The 10,612-nt window shown below is 38.3% G+C and overlaps 1 protein-coding gene across 1 annotated transcript; it reads right to left on the bottom strand.

The window, feature by feature from the left end:
• Window positions 1–9,261: 9,261 nt before the first annotated feature.
• On the bottom strand, window positions 9,262–10,182 carry LOC103406441 (E3 ubiquitin-protein ligase PUB23-like). Its single transcript, XM_029105477.2, has one exon. It carries the CDS (start codon window positions 10,180–10,182, stop codon window positions 9,262–9,264), a length of 921 nt encoding a protein of 306 aa, XP_028961310.2.
• Between the last annotated feature and the right edge of the window lie 430 nt (window positions 10,183–10,612).

The raw sequence follows: 10,612 nt of genomic DNA, 5'->3' as shown, positions 1-10,612 counted from the left end.
GAGACTTGTTGAATACTTGGATGAACACACATTATATGTTTGTTTCCCATGTTTTCACAATGTTCTAATACTATATAATCTATATGTCATTTTATTTCGCAATTTATGTATCCCCCTACAATTATGTATTTTTTAAGAATAAATATGCACTTATTTTATATGATATATAACAAATTTACTTAAATCCTCTTAGTCCACCTAGGCCCCGCCTGGCAGCTTATGCGCTAGGCCACATCTTATCGACCGACTACTGCTTAGCGTTGTTTAGAACCTTACTTATGTATGAGTTTTAAGTCTCTGGTTTGAGGCAAGTTTGCTTCATTGGATTATACCAAGTGCTGGCTAGCGGGCTCGGTTTCGTGACTCGGCCTCAGTGTGTTTCTTGAGTTGTAGCTCATCGTCTTTAGTGTTGCCTATTTTCTCTTTATTGGGTATCTTGCCACTTTTTATTGGGCTCCATCCTTTATTCCAGTGTTTTGGAGTTGTTGATCGATGGGTGGCTTAAGGTTAATATTGATGGTTCTTGTGCCAACAGACGTGCTGGATTTGGGGGTCCTTTTGCTCTTCGGAGGGTGGGGTACTTAGTGGTTTTGCTTCAAATACGAATTTTGTAAGTTCAATTGTAGCAGAAACTCTTGCCTTTATTGAGGCTGTGCGTATAACTTGGGTCAGAGACTGGAAACATATATGGATTGAAACTGATTCTATGTTGGCTATTCTTTATTTTTTTCAAGGCTCCTAATGCGGTCCCTTGGTTCCTTATCGTGGATTGGAAGACTTGTTTATCTCGACTTTGTAGAATGCAGTTTTTATGTACACATATTTATTGAGAAGAAAATTAGGTTGCTGACTCTTTAGCTTCATTTAGAGCAGATAATTATGCTTATCGTCGATGGACTACGGTTCCGGTTCACAGGTAAATGCCACAACCATGCATGTCAAATTTCCGTCCACATGTAGACAGGTAGTTGTATTAAATGCATGTAAGTACTAGGTTAAATTATTGAGTTTGACAACAAAACTAAATATGTTTTAGAACTAGAAAAATTCGTATTGAACGTTTTAAAAATCTAAATACAAGAGTACAATAATGCAAATAGACAAAGAAACAATACACAGACCAATGTGGTTCAGTTATTGCGATTTTGAATTGGTTTCGGTTTATTGCGATTTTGAATTGGTTTCACCAAACAATGATATTTTTGTTTTATTTTATTTTATATTTATATGGAGAATTGTTATCTAACTATAATACTATGTTTGGATAAGGGAAATAAACTTGAAATTTGAATTAAAGACAAAATTTATAAATTGACATGCATCAATTCCCTTGTTTGGATTTATAAACATAAAAATTTTGAATTTCCGCATGGAAAAAAACTTGGAATTTGGGACCTCTATTTCCCAAGTTTAAATTCCATGTAAATAGGTGTCATTTTCCAATTTCTATGATTGAGAGTTTAAAAACAACAAATTTCGTATTCAATTCCATTGTTCTTTTAGGTTACCCAAACAATAAAATTCACAAATTCTATGGAATAAAATTCCATCATTTTAAAATTTCTTAGTAATCTTAAATTTCTTTATCTAAACATAGTGTAAGTTTCTTTTGTCTCTACCTCTTTTTATATTTTGAGGCCAAATGCTCATTTGGCTCTACGTTTAACCAACAAAGATTGACGCAATTGATTGGAACAACCAACAGTGCATCTCAAATCGCAATTTGATAATTACATGTTTTATTATAAATTCCACTTAAAGTTCAAAAATCATTTCTTTAATTATGTCTAATAAACGATATAATATTTACAAAGTTGGAATTTAAACATTGGAATCATTTACATCACGATAATCTCACAACAATGAAGTTGCACAACCATAATGCGTCTGTTTGGGCCATAAAAAAAATAAGGTCAGCTGTGGGGCTAAACTATTTTTATTTACGCCGAAGTAGCATGACACCATTAACTTTGAAGCTCAATTGGGATCCTATCCCATAACTCAAACGATCACCTCACTCCATCCCAACTCGTTCGATGGTTCAGACATGATTTTTATCAAGGTGCGTCTGTCAAGTAGACGACCAAACTTGGGAATATGTTGCATCCTTAAATGACGATGTAAGCGTCATTTGACATGCTGACATCACCACCTTGCAATCGTGCGAATCGCCACAAGACACTGAAGAAAAAAAATTGATTATGCTATGTTTATTTTAGCAACATCATACATGCATTTAACAATTAAATGGAAGAAGCAAACTTATATCCACTCAAAACAAAACTTTACCCATAAAATTTAAAGCCAACTAATGTGGTGAACTAAAGACTCAGTTGAAATTCACAAAGAGAGTTGAGAGTTCTTATACCTTTGTAGTTCATCTTTGCATAAGCAAAGGATAATTATCTAAAGTGAGGGCCTTCATTCCTCTATTTGCGTTGGACTCTATAGCCTTCATCTTCATCATTTTGGCTCCTTGGATTCTCAAAAGCCACTAAAGAAGGAAGCCTCTACGTTTCGACACTAAAGATGATTGAGGAAGAAGATGAGTGACATGGGAGGAAAAAAATGCAAGCAATCCTCTTCCATGTGGCCGACCTCCTTAAAAGAAAAAAAAAGAGAGAGATATTTTCTCTCTTTGCCTCAAAAAACCCCTAATGAAAGGTGGAGATATAATTCTCCTTATATACAGGGCTTTCAACATAAGTGAAAACCATCTCCCTTCTCATGGTTATGCCTAAAGCCTATGGGCTTTTGGACCTTTTGAGTTTTAGTTACTAAGTTGTCATACAACTTAAGTTAATGAGTTTGACTATTCGAACCCCATTAGGCCTTGAGGTCTAATACTAACTCGAGATCTAAAACAAACTTATTAGTTTTATTAATTAACATATTAATTAATTCTAGCCATAAACAGTTAAACCATTTATTGTCCTTACTCAACTCCGTTGTATTCTTCAATACGATCTTCTCTATATCAATACTCCTAATTATTGTTTGGTTGATAGTTATTCATGTCTACTATTTGATCTGATCCTCTTGTCAATGTACTTCTCAAATCTCATTCATGTGCTCTGGCTAGAGACGCTTAATTATATCATAGAGTATAGGTTAGAGATCCCTTGTTGTACACTCACATGCCTCCATGATTTACTCAACTACAAATTGTTTTCAAGCTCAATACGTATAAACATAAGACTCATATTCTATATGAGTTGAACTAAAACTTACTCTGATGAAAAAAAAAAAAAAAAAAAAAACTAAAACTTACTCCAGTTAAGTAGAAACAATTAGCAGGAGAGAGATTGCAGCCAAAAGAAAGGTGAAAGGAAATTTAGAAAGCATATCTAGGGGTAGATGCAGTTCCACCGATGAAAAGGATATATATCCTGAGCAACACAAAATAAAATAGTACTATACCACCATTGAACCAATATCCGAATCATATATATAAAATTCTAAATCATTAATTAGACCCTCACAATACTAAATATCAGTTCAAATTTTTTTCATGAGAAAATTAACTGTATTTTGCTGTGTGTTTTGAAAAATTAATACAAAACTTGAAAGAAGATAAAACCCTAATTAGCGAGGATCATTAACAAATCCCAAATAGTCCTTCAAATTACAAGGGAAACATGGATATCGTTTCCATGAATTTCCATGCATCTTGAAGATCTTCACCACCTTATCCTTTGTAGAAGATCGGCCATCCATGTGCAACAATGTCAGAAGCTTCTTCACTGGTCCACAAATCAACATTTCCTCCAATACCCTCTCGGTCGGATGAAAATTACATATCAACCATATGATCTTCACTCCAATCTTGGTGGCAGCATTGGAAACATGCAACATTTGTTTAGAAATGGAAACAATGCCCATACCATGTTCCACCAAGGCCTGCCTTCCCTCAGCACATTCACATAACAACTTTATCACTTGTAACATTTTCTCACATTTGGATCTGTTGGAGTCTGGCAGTAGCTCTATGTGTTGATTATTGACTCAAACATGTAGTCAAAGTCCAAATCTTTGGGCTACTTTTGTGGTCAAAATTGTTGGATGGCATGCTACATGTGGGAAACCAAAATTGGATGCACTTATGCCTAATTCTTTTTGACTTGATGTTAGGCCTTTGGCCATTGATGTCTTTGAGAAGCTTTTCTTTGGCTATAAAAGGAGAGCAAGGTGTAGCTCATAAGCATGGAGAAGTAGAGAAGAACAAGGAAGAGAGAAAAATAGCAAGAAGCCATTTGGCATAGAGAAGAATTTTCTCAAATTGTCTTGTTTTGTATTTTTGGTTTTCTCTTCCTATTGTAAGTGTGAGAGCTTGGGGTTATTTGGGTCTTTGGGAAATTGAGTGATAAACACTATTGTATGTTCTCATTGATTATAGTGGAATACTCCGTCGTCTCCAAACTGGATGTAGGCATTGCCGAACCAGTATAAATCTTGGTGTTCTTGTTGGTGTTGTTTTTATTCTGTTCTGTCTTACTATTCACTTACAGTTGAATGCCGCTTCCGCACAACAAGTGGTATCAGAGCCCAGTTCTGTGAATAGTGTTGGTGCTACAGTCTGTGAACAGTGAACTGCTACAGTACCTGTGAACAGTGCCGTATTTGTGAACAGTGCCGAGTAGATGGCTGGAGATAAAGACGAATCTGTAAAGAAGGGGTCAACATCGTCTTCGTCTACATCCAATAGACATCCAACCACTACTACAAGGTTAGAGGTTGATAAATTCAATGGCTCTAATAATTTTGGTATGTGGCAATGTGAAGTTATGGATGTGTTGTATCAACAAGAGTTGGATATGGTTCTGGAAGATAAACCAGAAGATATTGATGACAAGCAGTGGACGCGAATTAATCTTCATGCTTGTGCTGCTATTCGATCGTTCCTTGATAAGGAGTTGAAATACCCGTATATGAAGGAAACTTCAGCTAAGGAGTTATGGACGAAATTGGAGGATAAGTATATGACCAAGAGCGCAGAAAATCGTCTCTTCTTGAAGAAGCGACTCTTCCGATTTCAGTATCGTCCAGGTATCTCTATGCACGAACACCTCAATGATTATAATAAAATACTTGCTGATTTAGCAAACCTTGATGTGAAAATTCCTGACGAGGACAAGGCACTATGTTTGTTAAATTCATTGCCTGATGATTATGATCATTTGACAACTACTCTGTTGTATGGAAAATCCGAGGTGAAACTTGATGAGGTGTCTGCGGCATTGGTGAATCATGAGTGTCGTAAGAAGGAACTGAAGACTCACAATTCACAAACCGAGGCATTTGTTGCAAGGGGTCGAATAGAGGAAAGAAAATCTGGGAAGTGGGGAAAATCTCGTTCAAAGTCACGAGGGAAGTTTCCTGCTAAAGATGAATGTGCTTTTTGTCGCCAAAAGGGTCATTGGAAGAAAGACTGCCCCAAATTGAAGAACAAAGAGAAGGAGAAAGCGGGTTCTGAAGCAAATATTGCAAAATCTGGAGATGATGATGATTTCGAGTTTGCTTTGGCTAGTTCATATGCTGATGGTCACTCAAATGAGTGGATTTTGGATTCAGGTTGCACCTATCATATGTGTCCCATTCGGGAATGGTTTTCTAATTTCAAGGAGCTGGATGGTGGAGTTGTTTTGATGGGTAATAATAATGCCTGCAAAACACAAGGGATAGGCAAAATCTGTTTGAAGATGCATGATGGAACAGTCAGAGAATTAAGTGATGTTCGGTATGTACCGGATATGAAGAAAAATCTTATCTCACTGGGTGCATTGGAATCCAAGGGTCTCAAGATCACCATGGAGGGTGGAGTTCTTAAAGCTGTGTACGGGGCACTGGTGGTGATGAAAGGTACAAGACGAAATAACTTGTATTTCTTGCAGGGGAGTACAGTTATTGGTGGAGCAGCTGTCACCGAAGCTGCTGACGCAGATAGCACAGACACCACGAGGTTATGGCATATGCGTCTTGGGCATGCTGGTGAAAAAGCGTTGCAAGGATTGGTGAAGCAAGGCTTATTGAAAGGTGCAAAGGCATGCAAATTGGAATTCTGTGAGCATTGTGTGTTGGGTAAGCAAACTAGAGTAAAATTTGGCACTGCTATTCACCACACTAAGGGCATTCTTGATTATGTTCACACTGATGTTTGGGGACCTTCCAAGAATGCATCTTGGGGAGGTAGCCATTATTTTGTCTCCTTTGTTGATGACTTCTCTAGAAGAATATGGGTGTACACCATGAAGCGTAAAGATGAAGTCTTGAAGATATTCCTGAAGTGGAAAAAGATGATTGAAACGCAAAGCGGTCGAAAGATCAAGACTCTCAGATCAGACAATGGGGGTGAATATAAGTCTGATCCTTTCTTGAAAGTTTGTCAAGATGAGGGTATTGTGAGGCACTTCACGGTTAGGGAGACACCGCAACAGAATGGGGTGGCGGAGCGCATGAACCGTACTTTGCTTGAGAAAGTTCGGTGTATGTTGTCTAATGCTGGATTAGGCAAGGCGTTTTGGGCTGAGGCACTCACTTATGCAAGCCATCTCATTAATCGATTGCCAGCTGCTGCGAATGAGGGCAAAACGCCCATGGAGGTATGGTCTAGTAAACCTTGTACTGATTACAAGTTTTTACACATATTTGGTTGTTCTGCTTACTATCATGTCAGAGAAAGCAAGTTGGATCCAAGAGCAAAGAAAGCTCTATTTATGGGCTTTAGCATTGGCGTGAAGGGATACCGACTCTGGTGTCCAGATGAGAAGAAATTTGTTGTAAGCAGAGATGTGACTTTTGATGAGGCTGCTATGGTTAATCAGAACAAGCATGAAGGTGAAACTGAAGCGACCAAAACCATGAGGAGCTCAAAGCAGGTGGAGTTACTGAAGACTCCAGTTGTTCCAGTAAGGTCTGATGTTTCAAACACTAGTCCTACAGTTAATTCTGATGATGAGGATGAGGATGATGAAGAGGAGGCACCTACCCAAGAGCCTCCACAGCAACAAGACTATATTGCAACCAGAAGATCGAGAAGGGAAATCCGAAAGCCTGCTCGATTTACTGATATTGTGGCATATGCACTTCCCGTTATTGAAGATGATATTCCATCCGCCTACAAAGAAGCTGTCATGAGTTCAGAGTGCGAGTTGTGGAAGAAATCTATGGATGAGGAGATGAAATCTCTTCATAAAAATGAGACTTGGAATCTGGTTCAGTTACCAAAAGGGAAGAAAGCAATTGGTTGTAAATGGGTGTATGCCAAAAAGATGGAATCTTTGGGAAAAGACAATGTAAGATTCAAAGCCAGATTGGTAGCTAAAGGCTATGCTCAGAAGGAAGGCATTGACTACAATGAGGTATTTTCTCCTGTAGTAAAACATTCTTCTATTCGTATTCTGTTGGCTTTGGTTGTGCAGTTTGACCTTGAGTTGGCCCAACTTGATGTCAAGACTGCGTTCTTACATGGTGATTTGGAGGAAGAGATTTATATGTCTCAGCCAGAAGGTTTTAAGGTTGCTGGAAAGGAAAATTGGGTTTGCAAATTGGAAAAATCATTGTATGGCTTGAAGCAGTCTCCAAGACAATGGTACAAGCGATTTGATAGATTTATGATCGGGCAGAAGTACACAAGAAGTCACTATGACCATTGTATATACTTTCGCAAACTACAAGATGGAACCTTCATTTATCTGCTTTTATATGTTGATGATATGCTTATAGCATGTAAGAGCAAAGTGGAGATTACAAGGTTGAAGACTCAACTAAGTAATGAATTTGAGATGAAGGACTTGGGAGAAGCTCGGAAGATACTAGGTATGGAAATTGAAAGAGATAGAGCGAAGGGCAAGATTAGTCTGTGTCAGAAGCAGTATTTGAAGAAGGTACTACAACGTTTCAGGATGAATGAAAATTCAAAACCGGTTAGTACACCTCTTGCCTCTCATTTCAAACTTAGCGCTTCTATGTCTCCTAAAACTGTTGAAGAGAGTCAGTACATGGCTCAAATTCCTTATGCAAATGTTGTTGGTAGTTTGATGTATGCTATGGTGTGTACTAGGCCTGATATTTCACAAGCTGTTAGCATTGTCAGTAGATATATGCATAATCCAGGAAAAGGGCATTGGCAAGCTGTGAAATGGATTCTACGGTATATTCTGGGTACTGTGGATGTTGGTTTATTGTTCCAGCAGGATAAAGTTACTGGTAAATGTGTTGTTGGATATGTGGATTCTGATTACGCAGGTGATTTGGACAAGCGTAGGTCCACTACTGGTTTTGTATTCTCTATTGCTGGAGGTCCAGTAAGTTGGAGGTCGATTCTGCAATCTACAGTTGCTTTGTCGACTACTGAGGCAGAATACATGGCTGTGACAGAAGCTATAAAGGAAGCCATCTGGCTTCAAGGGTTGCTTGATGACTTAGGGGTTCAACAAGACCATGTGGATGTTCATTGTGACAGTCAGAGTGCTATTCATTTAGCAAAGAATCAAGTTCATCATGCACGTACGAAACACATTGACGTGAGGTTCCATTTTGTTCGTGAGATTATTGATGAGGGAGATATTCTTCTTCAGAAGATTGGGACCGCTAACAATCCTGCAGATATGTTAACAAAGCCAGTTTCGTTGCACAAGTTTAAGCACTGCTTAGACTTGATTGGCATTTGTAAAATTTGTTGATTGCCCCATGGGGGATTGGGAGACGACTATTTGGAGTTCTACTTAGAGGGTTTGAGTCAAGGTGGAGATTGTTGATTATTGACTCAAACATGTAGTCAAAGTCCAAATCTTTGGGCTACTTTTGTGGTCAAAATTGTTGGATGGCATGCTACATGTGGGAAACCAAAATTGGATGCACTTATGCCTAATTCTTTTTGACTTGATGTTAGGCCTTTGGCCATTGATGTCTTTGAGAAGCTTTTCTTTGGCTATAAAAGGAGAGCAAGGTGTAGCTCATAAGCATGGAGAAGTAGAGAAGAACAAGGAAGAGAGAAAAATAGCAAGAAGCCATTTGGCATAGAGAAGAATTTTCTCAAATTGTCTTGTTTTGTATTTTTGGTTTTCTCTTCCTATTGTAAGTGTGAGAGCTTGGGGTTATTTGGGTCTTTGGGAAATTGAGTGATAAACACTATTGTATGTTCTCATTGATTATAGTGGAATACTCCGTCGTCTCCAAACTGGATGTAGGCATTGCCGAACCAGTATAAATCTTGGTGTTCTTGTTGGTGTTGTTTTTATTCTGTTCTGTCTTACTATTCACTTACAGTTGAATGCCGCTTCCGCACAACACTATGAGGACACAAACTGCACCCGCTTCAATTGCCCTCAGCCTGTTTTTCTTTGATGCTGTCAATATTTCTATCAAGACTTCCAAGGCACATGAACTTGCTTTGCTACATATTTCATCCGAAACAAGCTCCAACAAGGATTTAAAAAAATCTGTACCTTGATCTTGTATCACGAAGCTCCAATCATACTGGGTTTTCGCCATCTTCTTGAATATGGTAATGGTATGGAGCCGTGCCTCAGTGCTTCCTCGCTGAAGCATGATGGCCATTGATCTGGTTGATTCTTGCTTCGATAACAATTTAAATGTTTTCCCTTCTTCCAATATGGGAAGTTGGTGAAGAGTACAAAGAGCCTCCTCACAAGCTCTAAAAGTAGTGAAATCCGAGCTCTCCAAGAGAATTTGTTCAAGAATTTGGACAAGAACTTCGACCCCGTTTGATCGAATAAAATCATTTTGCGTCTCGTCATCTATCTCGATGATGGAACGAAGTTTCTTAATCGGATTTACCTTGAATGGGGATGACACGATTGTGTTGAGAAGCGCTTGAATTTCGTCATGTTTATTTGAAGGCCTTGGTGTAGATGATGTTGAGCAAATAGCTTTTTTCGCATCCTCTTTGGTTTGCCATGCAACAATGAGCCTCTTGAGGGTGTGGTTTGGAATCATGTCGAAATTCTCAACGCTTTGCATTGTGGCAGGACAAGTTTTCTTCTTGTAGGAGAAGAACCATTTCTCAATGTTGTTACGCTCGTAGGTGACACCAGTGGAGATGGTGACGGGATCTTTCATGAGCTCCATAGAAATGGGACATCTGAAATGGTACGGAGGAAAGTCGTCCATGGCTGAATGATCTGCAGGTGTTTTTCTCTCTGATATCTCAAGATCCTCCATTGCAAAATCAAAGAGAAGTTGAGGAGGTTATGACTGGTGAGGTTATTAACAATACTGAGATCTCCTCTCTCTCTCACACACACACACATATATAAAGTGAGGGGAGGAAGGTGTGGAAGTCCAAAAAAAGGGAAAAATTCAAAGTCAATATACGGATATGCATTTGGTAGCTATCCCTAGCTGTAACATTAAATCTACAAGTAAGCACAGGAAAGTTTCTTTGTTTCGAATTTATTTTAAAAATTTTTAATTTAAATTTAAGTCTAATTAAGTACCATAAGTCTACCATAGTTGTGGTGATATTCCTATCTGACCCATTTCTTTTTGTTATTTTGCTTTCTTATCCAAAAATCTAATAATTTTATGAGATATATCCACCGCTGGAATAAACGCTTCTGCTTGGTAATACATGGTAAGTAGCTTGACCGCA

This window comes from Malus domestica, chromosome 07 (assembly GCF_042453785.1).
Source record: "Malus domestica chromosome 07, GDT2T_hap1".
Lineage (NCBI taxonomy): Eukaryota > Viridiplantae > Streptophyta > Magnoliopsida > Rosales > Rosaceae > Malus > Malus domestica.
The sequence above is the reverse complement of the archived record's forward strand: the minus strand, read 5'-3'. Positions and strand labels throughout refer to the sequence as shown.

Excerpts from the sequence above, each read along its gene's own strand:
- LOC103406441 (XM_029105477.2), bottom strand. The coding sequence starts at position 10,182 with ATGGAGGATCTTGAGATATCAGAGAGAAAAACACCTGCAGATCATTCA.